Source organism: Corella eumyota, chromosome 4, assembly GCF_963082875.1.
Source record: "Corella eumyota chromosome 4, kaCorEumy4.1, whole genome shotgun sequence".
Taxonomy (NCBI): domain Eukaryota; kingdom Metazoa; phylum Chordata; class Ascidiacea; order Phlebobranchia; family Corellidae; genus Corella; species Corella eumyota.
This window is the reverse complement of record NC_137493.1, coordinates 6772016-6787048: the sequence shown is the minus strand read 5'-3', so window position 1 is coordinate 6787048 and position 15033 is coordinate 6772016. Positions and strand designations below refer to the sequence as shown.

General features: G+C 27.9%; 1 protein-coding gene across 7 annotated transcripts in view; it reads right to left on the bottom strand.

Annotated features, from left to right (window-relative positions):
• The window catches only part of LOC145750185 (nesprin-1-like), a 94737-nt gene that overhangs the window by 16138 nt on the left and 63566 nt on the right, over positions 1-15033 (bottom strand). For 5 of the 7 annotated variants that reach the window (XM_082566150.1, XM_082566153.1, XM_082566152.1 and 2 more), the window contains 47 exons: positions 14776-14913; positions 14437-14665; positions 14149-14328; positions 13628-13897; positions 13325-13450; positions 12933-13167; positions 12708-12823; positions 12438-12548; positions 12187-12311; positions 11917-12075; positions 11453-11629; positions 11018-11279; positions 10187-10336; positions 9526-9650; positions 9314-9400; positions 9026-9167; positions 8722-8906; positions 8539-8634; positions 8223-8360; positions 7976-8125; positions 7684-7866; positions 7397-7534; positions 7211-7327; positions 6955-7116; positions 6648-6792; positions 6338-6500; positions 6147-6263; positions 5890-6079; positions 5677-5826; positions 5454-5570; positions 5204-5305; positions 4939-5077; positions 4519-4678; positions 4277-4389; positions 3983-4115; positions 3715-3907; positions 3413-3534; positions 3130-3310; positions 2786-2955; positions 2550-2693; positions 2355-2462; positions 1878-2103; positions 1508-1677; positions 1098-1289; positions 832-978; positions 461-587; positions 129-298 (listed from right to left, as the gene is read on the bottom strand). In XM_082566150.1, coding sequence (XP_082422276.1) covers positions 129-298; positions 461-587; positions 832-978; positions 1098-1289; positions 1508-1677; positions 1878-2103; positions 2355-2462; positions 2550-2693; positions 2786-2955; positions 3130-3310; positions 3413-3534; positions 3715-3907; positions 3983-4115; positions 4277-4389; positions 4519-4678; positions 4939-5077; positions 5204-5305; positions 5454-5570; positions 5677-5826; positions 5890-6079; positions 6147-6263; positions 6338-6500; positions 6648-6792; positions 6955-7116; positions 7211-7327; positions 7397-7534; positions 7684-7866; positions 7976-8125; positions 8223-8360; positions 8539-8634; positions 8722-8906; positions 9026-9167; positions 9314-9400; positions 9526-9650; positions 10187-10336; positions 11018-11279; positions 11453-11629; positions 11917-12075; positions 12187-12311; positions 12438-12548; positions 12708-12823; positions 12933-13167; positions 13325-13450; positions 13628-13897; positions 14149-14328; positions 14437-14665; positions 14776-14913 — 7280 coding nt within the window. Of the gene's footprint in view, positions 1-128; positions 299-460; positions 588-831; positions 979-1097; positions 1290-1507; positions 1678-1877; positions 2104-2354; positions 2463-2549; positions 2694-2785; positions 2956-3129; positions 3311-3412; positions 3535-3714; positions 3908-3982; positions 4116-4276; positions 4390-4518; positions 4679-4938; positions 5078-5203; positions 5306-5453; positions 5571-5676; positions 5841-5889; positions 6080-6146; positions 6264-6337; positions 6501-6647; positions 6793-6954; positions 7117-7210; positions 7328-7396; positions 7535-7683; positions 7867-7975; positions 8126-8222; positions 8361-8538; positions 8635-8721; positions 8907-9025; positions 9168-9313; positions 9401-9525; positions 9651-10186; positions 10337-11017; positions 11280-11452; positions 11630-11916; positions 12076-12186; positions 12312-12437; positions 12549-12707; positions 12824-12932; positions 13168-13324; positions 13451-13627; positions 13898-14148; positions 14329-14436; positions 14666-14775; positions 14914-15033 lie in introns of those variants that run through there. The other 2 variants (XM_082566154.1, XR_014283668.1) reach the window with 2 other exon arrangements.

Genomic DNA, 15033 nt, shown 5'->3' with positions numbered 1-15033 from the left:
CATCGGGTTATTTTTTTTAAAAAAGGAAAGATCAATAAAAATTGTAAAAATGGAAAGTTAAAGCAGATGCTATCAGCATGTGCTATCATAAAAAAATATTAAAAACAAATTAGTTGTTTTAATTTTACCTTGCTCTGATCATTCCTTCCAAATATTGCCATTTGTCGTTGATTTTGCTCATTTTTCGTTCAATGTCGTGAGTTTTTTGATCTTCGGAACCCCCTTGGGTCAATTTTTTACCTAACTCAGCAAGGACAACTTTCTTGTCTTCCATATCACGAATTTGGTTAATAAGATTCTAAAATAACACAAAAAACGTAAACAAACAATTCCCTTACAGTTAAGGGTATCAAATCATTGATAAAAAAAAACTAAGATATTATTTAATATTATAAAGAAGTAAAACTGTGTTTTTGCTGTGAATTGTGTTTTAAAGTTAATATAATGTAACGTAAATTACTTTTTGTAAATTTTCCAAAAGGTCTTCCACGTTAAGGTCACTTCCTTGCGCAACTTTTGCTTCCATATCACTTAGCCATTCGCACAAATCTTTGTAATCCTCATCAAATTCGCCCCAGTCACTTAATCTGATAAATTACAAGAAAGCAGTTTGGAAGCCGAATCGCATAATCGATAGTTAGTCATTTTAAAGATGTAGCATGACTGGCAATTTGCAAAATATTTGCTTATAACGTTTAAATATTTTTTAATTTTACACCAACGAAAACTAAAATTTATCCTGAACAAATTGCACTATATATATAACTATAAGTTTAGCAATGAAAACATAAATAACAGAACCATTTAAAGAAGATAAATTTACTGCAATACCTTGTTTCGATCATCTGTTTTCTGTTGCTTGTTTGTTTGTAAAGCTCGTTCCACAAAACTTTAACCAAAACAAATCTGGCATCAATAAACTTCCACTCTCCTTGCGTTAAACTAGTCGATAACTTTTCAACACTTTTTCCAACGTTTCTATAAAAAAATAATACAAATTGTAAAAGGTGTTTAAAAAATACATATTGGAAGTTATGGTTTTATCCACTAAAAAGATTCTGTAAATGTTGGAGTTATTAAATAACAACCAAGGCTACCTTAATCTTGTGTTGGACATATCAAACATAATTTCATTGTCTCTACACTTGATGATATCCCCGTGTAAAGATTCATGTGCAGTGGGTATTGGCTCATTTAATATCTTAAACACGCCCTCTAATGATGAAGACATGTCTGTGATACGGTCTTCACAGTCGACAACGTTGCCGACTTTTTCTTGCCATTTTCTCCTAAATATAAGTGTTTCAGATAAAAATAATAAAACAATAGATAAAAATAATATATAATACGACAATTTTTTCAGAAAAAAAACTAATATATTTTTTTTCTTATCTATAGTAATATCATACAAAAATATAAAATCCGGAAGAAATCTAATCAGTAGATATTTCACCTTAAAAGTAAACATAACGTTAATGTATAAATGAAAGTCCTAAAACAAACTTACCTGTTGGATTTAATGTCTTTGCATAAATCCACCCATTGGGAATGAATGTTTGATATCTCCGCCTTAAGTTTAGCATGATCATCACCTCTTAACATTCCCATCACTTGATGACCAGAATTCAACATCGCTTTACAAGTTTTTTCACCAAACAAATCAGAAGACTCCAAGTCCTTAAGTTTTTAATAGATAATATTTATGCTTAACTTATTTATATATTTTGTCATTCATGTTGCTTCGACTTTACTATAATAAAACAACTTGAATTATCTTGACTTAGTCATTTGGTTGTTTTGACAAATTTCGGGTGTAGTTACAAAGACTTCGGCAATTCGACAAATATTTAGAAAGCTAAATTGTAAGCATAACTTACCGATGCTATTTCGATTCCGTGTTTAATAAGTACTAAATTATTTTCTTTATATTTTTCCAGAGTCATTTTGGTATCTTCTAAAAACTTTGACAAAATCTCTTTTTGTTGATTATATTCAAGCCAATTGTTCAAAGCAAGATGAACAACTTGTTTACGTTGTCTTGCATTTTTAATAACGGATTTCCACTGTGTGTCAAGCTTAGTTAATTTGTGAATAAAATCCCCACTAAGAAAAAAATAACTTTTAGTATTAAATATATTAATTCACTTATTCCAATGTCAATGATAAAAATTTTCAACAAATAAGGGATATATGTGTACTACATATTTCAAATGTTGAACATCGTTAAACCAAACAAAATGGTACATGTAAACAAATTTTGAACAAAAAAAATTACATTACAATCTACTATAGATTTTTTGTACCATATTAAAACACCAATAAATGACACATTTTTATTTTAAATGTTTAATTACCAGTCATCTTCCACTTTTCCACTATTCATCAAGCCATGTCCTTCTTTAACGATTGTTCTTAATAACTGTTGTCTTACGCCACTCTCAATAATAAACAAATCATATGACCTGAATAACAAAACAACATTCTATTAAAAATATTACTTGTTAATTTATTTAATGATTATATTCTTCAGGAATAGTGTTTACTTTTACCTAGCTTGTTCAGAAAGGCCCTGATAGGATGAAGGTACATCAGCAATCAGAGAACGTTCAGCTTGTGTTACAAATAACATCCAGTTTTCACACATGTTAGTAAAATCCAGTTGCTTCGTCAAACTCGATTGCAATTGCGCAAATCTAAAAGAGAATAATCAATAAAAATTAAATATGTTAAAAGACACGTTTTAAAATAAATTTCAAACACTTTAACCAATTTTAAAATATATTACCTTTTGGTTGTAGAAAGAAGTGTATTTTTCCATTTATCATTTAATGCTTGCAACTTCTTTAAATTATTTTCTTTCAAAGAAAGTACATGAGCTAGTTTGTTTACGTCGTCAATTGTTGCTGAATAGGTCCTGAATGCTTGAAGTTGAGCTCGCATGTTTTCAATTGAATTCTTAAACAAATCAATTTTATTTTAATAAAATATAAAACTCTAAAAAAGGTTTAACAAATTTAAGTTAACATATATAGATAAACATAGGCTGTTTTTTTATTAATTTTGTTGGTTATTAAATCACCCATAATTAAACAAAAACATGCTTATAAATTTAGGGCAAATTGAACATACCTCAATTTGAAAGCGTTTTAAGTTTGCAGTATCTAGGTTGGTTGATTGCTCAATTTGTCCCAACCATGCATCAAGGTAACCAAACTTGTCTTTGTAGCTAACAGCCACCTTAGACTCAAGTTTGCAAACTTTAATAGATGATTTGATGTCGGATATTAAATTCATAATTTCAAATGACAACCTAAAAAAAATACAATTAAAAAAATGTGAAATAAGAGATTGATCATATCAGATTAAAAACTGTTGATTGATATTTCTTTAACAAATATCAAATAATTTTTACCTAGTTGTGTTAGTAGTTAATCTTAATGAATCCTCGTAATTAAAACTTTTTTGGATATTCTGTGTGAACTCAAACAAGGAGTCTAATTCATGTTGCAGTGAATTACACATATCAAAAACCCCCTAAATAAACGACAACCAATTAATAGAAAAAAATTGTAAAGAAATATACAATTGTTAATTTTTAGATAGAAAAGATCTTTTATTAAGTTTACCGATAAATATAATTTAAATGACACAAGTTTAATACTTAATATTTGTAAATAAAAGAAAGCTTAATTTAAACTTTTTAGAGCAGTTTACCTCTAATTTTATCAACGTTCCTCTAGGATCGTCCACAACTCTTACTTCGCTTAAATAAGCATTATATTTAGATTTTACAGTGACCAACTTGCTTTCAATAAGTTTCTTTTTGTCATTTTGTTGCTTAAATATCTCAATAGATGTTTTGTGTTGCTCAACTCGAGCAAGAATGTCCGCTGATACTTTTTTCCATCTAAAAATAAATATCCACATGTACATTATATTCTATTAATGATTTGATAAACACAAACAAAAAGGGTAAACTAACCTTCCATCAATTTTTTCCAAAGTTTTTTTTACATTTTCTCCAGTGATCTCATCACACCTTGAAACCACACAGTCAGCTTCAACTGATAAAAGTTGAATTTGTAAACTTTGTTGATCAAGTTTGTACAAAGCCTCTGTAATAAATTACAATTTATAAATTTTTTTTGTTTTGATCAAGTACAATTTGACTCTATATTTTAAAAATTTTAATTGAAAAAACAAGTTTTAAAATCAAAAAAAAAATTTAACAACAATTTTTGGTTAAGTTGAATATCTAAAAGTAAAAAAAAATAACCTCGCAAGATTTTTATTTTGTTTGGTTGTGACTCTTCGGAAAATACATCTTGAAGCAAAGATAACTCAGCTGAAGTCAGGTGATTATTTACAATGTTCTCAGCATTTTCATACCTAAAAAAACATTAATTTAAATTTACATGCATTGTACAGCACTAAATAAAATTTCTTATTTTAGCATTACTAAAAAATCATAGAACATAAATGTAGGTTGTTTTTATAAATTTTGTTAAATGCACAAACCTATGCCATTGTTTGATGTTTTGTTGTAAATCTTTCTTTCTTTTATTAAGATGATGTTCAAGCAAAGTCCATGATTGGTTAAGTTTTGCCAGACCCAAACTACCAACACCCGGTTCAGGAGTTCCAGATCGAAACATACTGTTTTTTTCTTGTACCAGTTCTGATAAAAAAATTATTAAAATGTTATAGTAAACGGTAATAAAGCAGTTAGATATGTTAATTAACATAAGTAGTTAAAAATATGATATAGTGAATGTTAATAAAGCACTTAGATATGTTATTTAATATAAGTAGTCAAAAATATAAATATATACGTTTAACTTAAGATAAACTTCCACAAAACACAATTTTAAATAAATTACAAAACACCATTAAAAAAGTGATTGAAACCATTTTGTTAGAAGGATTTGTTATAAGTACCTTTGTACTCCTTTTCAAGTTCGGTTATTTGATGAAACTTGCCCTTCAACTTTTTAAGAAGTTCGTCATTCTCCAATACATTTGATTTCACTTGCAACTTTGATCCCATTTTGATAACAGGATCTTTAGTTTGAAAAATCTAAAAAAAAATAAATTATTTTAACATGCTTCTTTATTAATATTAAACTTTATACACTTATTAACACTATATACAAACTAAATAGAATAAAATGATTAAATTCTTAAATTAAAATTTTTTACTGACTTTGTTGTGTTGATCAAGCCATATTTGAAGATCATTGGTCAACTTCTCATGACTTGCCCACCTTTCGTATTCGGTAGATAATTGTAACACACATTTTTCAATCTAACAATACCACAAATGATCAACATATAAAATTTTAAATTTTCAACAAATCTGCCTAAAGTTTTATTAAATTCGATTTCCTTTTAAATAGACAAACCAAATTTTAACAAATTAATATTAATTGAAATTTTATCCCATTAAGTTTTACCCTTGTTTTAAGTAGATTCCATTTTAACGAAATGTCATTATTGTCAACATACTGGGTTGGATTAAAAAGTAAATTGTCAATTATAACTTGTTTTGATTCTGCTTCAGCTTTAAAAGTCTAAACAACATTGAAATGTTTGAAAATATAACCCCATGCAAATAAAAATAATGTTTTATCAATGTATTAATTTTTTTACCATCTATAAATTGTAAATTTACTTTACCTTATAAAAAATTAACTGTTCTTTGATAGCTTTAGCACCAACAGTATCAAAACTAGCCACACTCTCGCTATCCATTAGAGTGTTAGTTGAAACTATCCACAATGATATTTGTTGGCTTAACTCTTCCACAGATGTAGAAACACATTGACTCTGTAAAATTTAGACTTTGTAAAATAAACAAAAATAAATAGGACCAAGAAATTAAAAACTTACTGTCATAAGTTTGTTGTTGGCAGCACCAAGTTTAACTTTAAAAGTGTTCCAAGATTCTTTTAATTCGTTTACTTGTTGCTCCAAATTTTCATAATCAACAGGTTGCAATTTTATAAGAGATTCACCATCAATTATTACTTCATCAAAAATAATTTCCATTTTTTGAAAATCAGAATTTATAGAGCTCATGCTGAAAAAGTATAAGATTAAAATACAATGTGATGTTTCGTTATATTTTAAAATTTTGTTCAAGTTACCTTTTTGTTGCAGTTGTATAGTCAATGTCTTTATTTTCAAAGTCTGACATTATTTTAGATAAAACATTTGATTTCATTGGCAACCAATTTTGAACATTTGTTGCTGACTCAGCATATCTGTTATGACAAAAACAAATATTTTAAAATAAGAAACAAGATTGCAATATGAAGTATAATTCATTAAACATTACCTTGATTTTACAGAATTCAACTCAACAAGAAATCGAATTTTTTGGTTAACCTTCGAACTGGTAGATAAACAAAGTTCTTGATTAACCTTAAGTTGAGTTTCAAGAGTTGGACAAATCATTTTTTTTAACAAGTTTCTACCATCATCTGAACACTGAGTGACATCTTAGAATGTAAATAATAAAATGTTTTATAATTAACCCATGTACAATATACTTTTTTTTGTAAAAGACAGTAGGTTTATTTTTATCTAACATTATTTGTTATTTACATTGCATGTTGTATAAAACCAAAGTGACAACTATTATTTACTTGCTCCAAGTAGTGTAAGCTGTGTTTTGAATTCTCGAAATTTTTCCAAGGTATTAGAGTCTTCGCCACAAACGTCATTAACATTAGAATTAATTTCTTCAAGTTTGTTTAAGGTTAACAAATCAACCTCCAACTTTTCCCAATTCTATATATCAAATTAAATTTACCAAATTTAAAACAATAGTTAAAAATAAAAGTGTAAAATAAAAAAAAACAAATACACAAGTTTTATTAAAACAAATGGTTTGTACTAATAGAATACTAAAATTTAATTTTGGTGACTGTTTTCTGATAACTTTTTTAATACCTGTAAATTAACTTGTAAATGAGTTGTGAATGAAGTTGCTTCTAAAGACTGTTTCTCATGTTTTCTCAACAGTTCAGAAACTTTTTGACTTTCAAGTTGATTTAGTAAATCATGTAACGCAGTAAAAGATGTTCGATGACATTTCAGGGTTTCAAAAAATTCCTATACAAACAATTTGTTAAAAAGTATTATTAAACAAAAAAAATTGCAGAAAGTCAATGGTTATGTTTCACTGCATATTACTTATAAAAATCACCTTTACTGCAGTTAAATGATTTTTCAAGTCTTGCAAATCAGAGAAGACAACATTTCCTTGCTTTTGGTTTAAAATTTTTTCTCCGGTTTTTAGCAATGTTGCATAGTCTGTCATCATCTTAACAATGAAATTAATTATTATTTGACTTAACAAAATACAAAAATAAATTATAGTTACGATAGTTACTTGTTCAAATCTCATGTATTCATTCAACTTCTGATGTGCCTTGAGCAATTCAGTTTCAATTAACATTTTTACACCTTTGATAACTGTCATCAGATTATATGTATCTGGGCTGTGGCATGGATGTGAATCGGTTGCAAACTAAAAAAAATTAACTGTTTTAAAAGAATATTTTACATAAACCTTATTGTAGTAACAATAAAACAAATTAAATTTTTTTTGTTTCACTTGATTAAATTAAATAAGTCGATAAGCTTTGTATCAAAAAAGTTAGAAAGAAAGATACTTACTGATTTTAGGTCTTCGAATAACCCCTCCAAGCCTTTTTCTGTAGACAAGGCATTTTCATTAAGCTTTTTTAAGTGGGTTATGTTGTTTTGAAGTTGTGTTAAATTTGAAACTGGCTTCTCCAGCAATCCATTAACTTTCTTTTCAACTGCAGCAAATCGAGAAATTGCAATTTTCAATTCAACCTGATAAAAATTAAACAATATAAATATTAAATGTGCATTGCAAAAAATCGAATTGCTTTCAAAAACATTTGTAGGCAAAAAGTAAAACAAAAGTAACAAAAAATCTCACCTGGACATTTCTCCAATGATTACGTTTTTCTTTTGAATTTTTGTTCCAAGCTTCAACTTGTTTTAAGACAGCTGAAAAACGTTCTGCCAAACTAGTTAAAGAAGTTTCAATATCTTCTTTATTTTCAGATAAAATGTTATTGGTACCAATCTGTAAAAATGAAATTAAAGTTAATTTTGAATTTAAAAAACATAATCAACCTAAAGTATAAGTGGCTTTATAATTAATTAATCAATTTTGTTTTTACCAGTTTAGTTGAATTTTGCAATTTCGTCACCAGACTTTTAATTTCTTTAATGTTCAATTTAGTTTCCCCATCAAGTTCTTTAGTCCAATCAGGTAGTATTAAATTAAATTCAACTCCGTCAATCCAGTTCGAAACTTTCTATAAAGAAAAAGTTAAAAATATAATGTTAAACCACTTCTGAACTAAGTATTTATCTGCAAAGAACATAGCAATATAAGGCCTTACTAAATGTAGTGTTGACAATACTATAACAAAAACTCTCCCACAAAAACCAACTGAATTAAAGTTCTGAGTTAATTTAAACAAGTACACTTACTTTAACTGCCATTTGAGATTGTTTGTTTAGTTCAGAATAATCTTTAGAACTATGAGAGGGAGCATTCCATTTGTCTACAACTTCTTGCAATTGTAACTAAAAATATTTTATTTAAACCAAATGATACATAATGAAAATTTTTTTATTAATAAAAATAATTTATTTATAAAGTTTTTTACTTACCCTAATACTTTGGTAATTGTTGTTTTCATCATAATCTCTGGCAATTGCCATTGTAAAAAATCCAGACTGAAAATTTTGATTATAGGCAAGCGTTTCAGATTCAGTTAAATTTCTTTTAAATTGATTTGAAATTCTTTTCCAATCTGAAATGTCTTCTGTATCAGAAAGGCAGGAAATACTGCTTCCTATAAAATCATAATAAGGACTTGAAATCGCAAATTTAAAACAATAGTTAAACCAATATAGAAAATAAAACAGAAAATATTTTTTTTGTAAAGATAACCTTAAACAAATAAAATCTTACCTGATCGATATGAGTCTTTTGATGTTTTAGGTTTACTGTAATTAGAAATTAATTCTAAATGATCTTGGTGGTCTTGTAGATCCAAAGAAATGTGACGCTGAAGTTCAGTTTTGGGAGAATGTGGAGTTAAAGTGTCATCATTCTAAAAACATTATTTTTTCCTCTTTTATCATAGTTATACCCAATCGTATGACAAGATATTAAGTATTTGATATAAATAAGATATGTTTCATATTTTTAAACAAATAAAATAATAAAAGTATATATGTTAATTGTATGTGCATTTACCTCTACAGAGTCAAGCCATTTTCTCATACTTTGAGATTCTTCATTTGCCTTTTGAAAAGATTCGTCATGCTTCAATTTTAAAGCATCCTACCACAAACAATTGTTAGTTAAAAAACGTTGCAGTAGCTTAAATAAAAAAAATTATAAAAATGAAGAAAAAACTAATAAGTAATTGAGCAATTTTATTTTAAAGGTTAATACTAAAGTTGTACTTGAATTTTTTGTTCTCTGCTTTGTGTTTCTTTTTGTAAATTTTCCAGCTCATCTTTTACAGAGTCCAGCTTCTGTAACAATGCCTCTCCTTCTTCATCAGCTTTGGATAAAGAGGAGCTTTTATCTGTCAATTAGAGAATATATTAATAAGTAACAAATAAAAACGCAAAGTAATAATAATGTGCAAAAAAAAAATTTTGATGATGAATTATTATTTAGAAAAATTTTACTTCTACAAAATTTTACTTCTACAAAAATACTTAATTAATTCAAAATAGCACAACCTTCACAAGCCACTACCAAAACCAAAAAGCAAGTATTATAATGAAAACCCTTTTTTAGAACTGTCGATATACTATTTATTAATACAAAACTATCAATATGTGTTAATAAAAAAATATTAATACACAATAAAATGTGATTTATAATAAATTTCATACACTTTATTGCATTATTTCGAATAATAATACAGAAAATTAGAATCTTGATGTGGACAAAAAATGTGATGTGTGAAAATGATAAAATTCACTCCAAATAGTGAATTCTTTATGATTTATGTGAATAAAATGAATTAGAAAGCGTGCACCCCACCAGCTGCTAACAACAATTTGTTAGTTAGCAAACACACACCACATATTAGTTCTTTCACGCATGGCAGACCCGACGTGCTTGAATGACGATGACGACCACTTTGTGATGTCATATAAGAACGAAAAGAAAGCACAGGAGCACAGGAGGTCACAGTGCTTGTTGATGAAGTAGATGACGAGCGTGAGCGATTTGCCGCTTCACGATCACGCATTGATTTTCCTGTTAGTTATGATTGTTAATGTGTGATTAAGAAAATTTTAGCTAAGAAATCATCTGTTTGTAATTGCATATTAAAATAAGGCAGAATTAAAATAATGGCATTTATGTAAAGGTTACTTTTTAACTAAAAAAAATGTTGCAATAGCATTTATGTATAGTTCAAATTTAAACTAAAAATATCAAATGCTGTTTTTAAAGTAAACACAAGTATGTTTTTCTGTGTTGTTAGTAAAGTTTAAATGCTTTCTGAACAAATGTGGTTTTAATTTGTTTAAGATTGCCTGAAGTAATATGACAAAATAGCGTTAATGGCCAAAAAATGTAAGCTGCTGACAGCCGACTACATACCGCAGAATACCTCATGCAAATATTTGGAACCAGACCAAACTCGGCTGTTATGTGCATGTCTAAAATTATCTAAAATAAGGAACATGCCAAACTAGTAAATTTCTTAAAAATTATTTTTCGCAAAAATAAATTCTTAAAAATTATTTTTCGCAAAAATAAATAAATAATTTGATTACCTAATTCAACACAAACAATAAATAATGTTAGAAACATTTTATCCTGTAAAAGCAATTTTATCTACACATCATTTTTTATCCCAAACAGCTAAATACAGTTTACTAATATTATAAAACACATACCTTAATTAATAATAAATTTATAAAAAATTGATACCACTTAGCTCTGCAAGGAGTTTCAATTTTCTTTCAATATCTAAGACTGTGTTTCTACAATGCTTTAACTGTTGATGAAGATTTGAGTTTTTGCTTGAGTCAGTTGAGGTAGAATCGTATCTTCTTCTCTTATTCCCATCCACTGATTCATCGGATGTTGAAGGATCTTTCTTTGCCTCCTCCATCCAATCCGTGACCTCTTGGAGTTCAGCTTTGTAAGCTTGCACCATCCGACGATACTGTTCCTCTTCCAAAATTTTGATCTAAAATTATTAAGTGAATAAAATAAATTTAGTAAATAAACTAAACCAATTTATTAAATACATGAATTAAAGATTTATAAAATAACTGTCCTTTATTTTACAGGTACCTGCATTTAACAAGGGAACTTTAAAGACTTAACAAGGTAACTTTAAAACAACAACAACTTTTATACCTCAACGGTATTTTGCTTAGATGTTGCTTGCATGCGAATTGTGTCCCATCTATCATAAAGAACTGACACAGTTGCATTAAAAGCATCCAAACCACTGTGATCACCACCCAGAAATCTTACTTTTCTTTCAACTTCTTCAAGTTTGGGTACTAAGCGATTTATATCATCCAATAATTCCTAAAAGATTTTCGTAATTAAGTTTTCGTAATTAAAATAGTTTGTTTGCAGACTAAGTATGGGCAAAAATTTGATTTATCCATTTATTTTTAATATAAAAAGTAATTTGGTACTAAACATCAATGATTTAATTTTTGTTCATTTAAATAAATCCAAGCAACTTTCTTAATATATAAATATACATAGAAAAATCAGTTTTTAAAATACTAGTTTAATTATTGCATTTAAAACAACAGTTGAGTGCACACTACCATAACAGATTATAGTAAAAATTATGAAAATTTTACCTGAGTACATTCCAACATTGAAGTTAAATCACTTATATGGTCCGAATCGTCTAATCTTTCTTGAAAATCATCCAAACATTTAGTAATAACTTGTACATCAGACTGAAGGCTGTCTTGATCTTGTAGCGTACTAAAGAAAGATTGTGCTCTTTCTCCAAGCTAAAATAAAGCAATGTTTTTAACATGCTTCTTCGACGTTTACAGAAATATGTAAGCTTGGAATAAAATATTGATGACAAATATTCAATTTACATAAAAGGTGTAAATTACCTGATCTTTGAGTTGATTCCATGTTCTTGTTAATCCACTTAACTTTCTATCAGGTGACTTGCTACGCCTGGCTACCATATATGGACTTTTCATTACATCAGGTCTTGGTGTTATTTCAGGATCATCTATAAGCATAACAAACATTGACTAAAGTAACAGTACCTTAATTCTAAACATACGAAGTGAAGAAATAAACTTGTTAAGGAAGCAATTTTTAAATCCCTAACATTGTTATATTTTAATTGACTTACCAAGTTCTTGTTCAAATGATTTGTTTCTTACAGAATCTGGTGACGAAAACGTCACACCTTTTGTTGCTAAAGTTGGAGACAAAAGAGAACTTGTACTACATGATGATATACCTGTAATAGTCAAATAATATGGACTTTATCAAAAATCTAAAACACTACTAAGGACATGTTAACATCATGTTAAAGCCAAAAAAATCAACACCTTATTTAAAATTATATTTTAAAAATGCATAAAAAAAGATAAGTATGTAACTTTAAAACATTACATACTTGACTTTCTTTCACCAACACCGTCCATTTGAACTGGGCTTACTGAGTTATCAAATTTGTTATTATCATCTTTCAAATGCCCACCCAATAAATGAGTTAGCTCATTCCAGCTTGTCCTAAGACAATATAACATTAGTATATACAAGAAGTTTGGGCAAACAGAAGAATATAAAAGTATTATTTTGTTAAACGTAAGCATTAAAAAAAATAAACAAAAATTTTTACCTTGATGAAATGTGTGGTCTATTTGTTGGCGAATCATGTTGAGGTGAAATCGGGATTTCCTCCGTTGCCGCTAACATCATTTCATCAAAATCTGGAGAATTGGCTTTTCTCAGTGAACTATCATCTAAATTTGATCGAAAACTGTTTCCTTGAGTAGTGTCTGGACAGGGAGTGGAAGTTGTTGGTACTTTTAATGAGTCCACTTCAAAGCTGTACTTTTCCAAGTCTGATTTGTCTTAAAAGAAAACTTAAATTTAGAAATAACCACAATAGAAATTTTGTATATTATACCTGAAATCTGAAAAAATTAACAAAATTTTTAAACTTTAAATTAAAAAAAAAATTCTGGCAAATAAGTTAATTAACCATTTAACTAAAACAAAACTATGTACCAGTGTTTAGTAGTGGTCTTGCTTGTTTTTTAAGAGCTTCAATTTTTTTCTCATAACCTTCAATCTCTTCAGCAAGTTTTCTGTATTCTTCCAACTCTTCCCGAGGAGATGAAAACCTTGGTGATACTAAACAAAAAGAAAATTTATTTAGATTTTTATTTCAACTTATGTGAAATATTAAAAAAAAGTATAAGAATACAAATATTTTTATAAATATATCTAAAATTGTGCTAAAAATTACAATTTTATACAAAAAACTTCACCTTTAAATATTATATAAAGTTTCCACATATTGTAACATACCTTTCATTGTTTTAGATGGTAGTTCATTCAACCTATCCCTTGCATCTTCCAACCTAGCTTCTAAGTGAGATATCTCAAACTCGTAAGCATCCTGATCTCTTGCTTGTGCCTCTAACTCAACCAATTCAGCCATAACTTCAATGTCGAAGTCATCAATCATTTGTTCAGTATCATCCGCCAGTTTTATAGTAAGAACAGGTTCTTGTAAAGTATGCAAGGCAAGTTTAGGAACATCAACGTTTTGCATAGGAGGCATGTCACCAGATTGATCTGCATTGAAATTTTTAGTATAACATTAAAATATTAAAATAAAATTAACTTAGATTTGTCAACATTCCTAAAATGTAATACACTGTTAATTATTTCTAAGTAAAGTGCAATCTCATACATTTAGAATCAAAATACAGTTTTTTCAATTTTAAAAACCTTTTTAAATAATTACTTGATAAATTATGTGTTAATAAATAATTCTTTTAATACATAAATATAATAAAAAAAAACTAAAACTTTTAATATCTTACATCTTTTTCTCGGAGAAGGGCTCGGTGAAAGTTGATAAGGGTGATGCTTTTTCACTGTATCCAACTTATCTTTCCAATCTTGAAGCTTGTTTCGTATTCTTTGCTTTAACTCAATTTGATCTACTACTGAAAGATTTGAAGTATCTTCAAGGTTGGATGAGTTTTTTAACTCAGTGATTGCTACACAAGAATAAACAAGAAAAAAGTTACACAATGTATTTACAAATTTAGGAAATTTAATAAATATAAGGTTTATCTAAAACAAAACTCAATGTAAAAATATTTTACCTGCTTGTATTTGTTTTACTTCTTCCTCCATCTCGGTTGCCATAACAACCACTCCATCTAACTCATCTTCCCTTTCTCTGATTTTCTCCTCCATGTCTGTGCACTTTTTCCACATCTCATCAATCTTGTCATGAAAGATGTTTGATGTTGCGACAGGAACAGAGGAAGGCAATCGTTCTCTTTTTCTTTCGAGTTCGTCACGCAATCTTTGAAGTTGAGCTCTCAAATTCTAATTTTTAATTTTAAAAATAATAAAAAAAAAAATTAAACTTAAAAATCATTGCTTTTTAATGTTAAGGGAACAACACAAAGTTTAACAAAATACAAAATATTATATACTTTATGCTCCCTAATTTGTCTTCTAGCATCTTTTGCATCGACAACAGTTAAAGGACCAGCAACTGCATTTTTTGCTTTACTTTCCCATTCTTCAAGAAATTCTCCCATTTCTTGAATTTCATCCAAGTATACAGCAGCCTAAATAAAAAACCAAAAATTTTTGCAGAGGTAATTAATTTTATTAAAACTCCAAAACTCTTACATTTCATATTTAACAATGTTTAGTTAAAAACTAAAAAATACAAATTAAAATCAAGT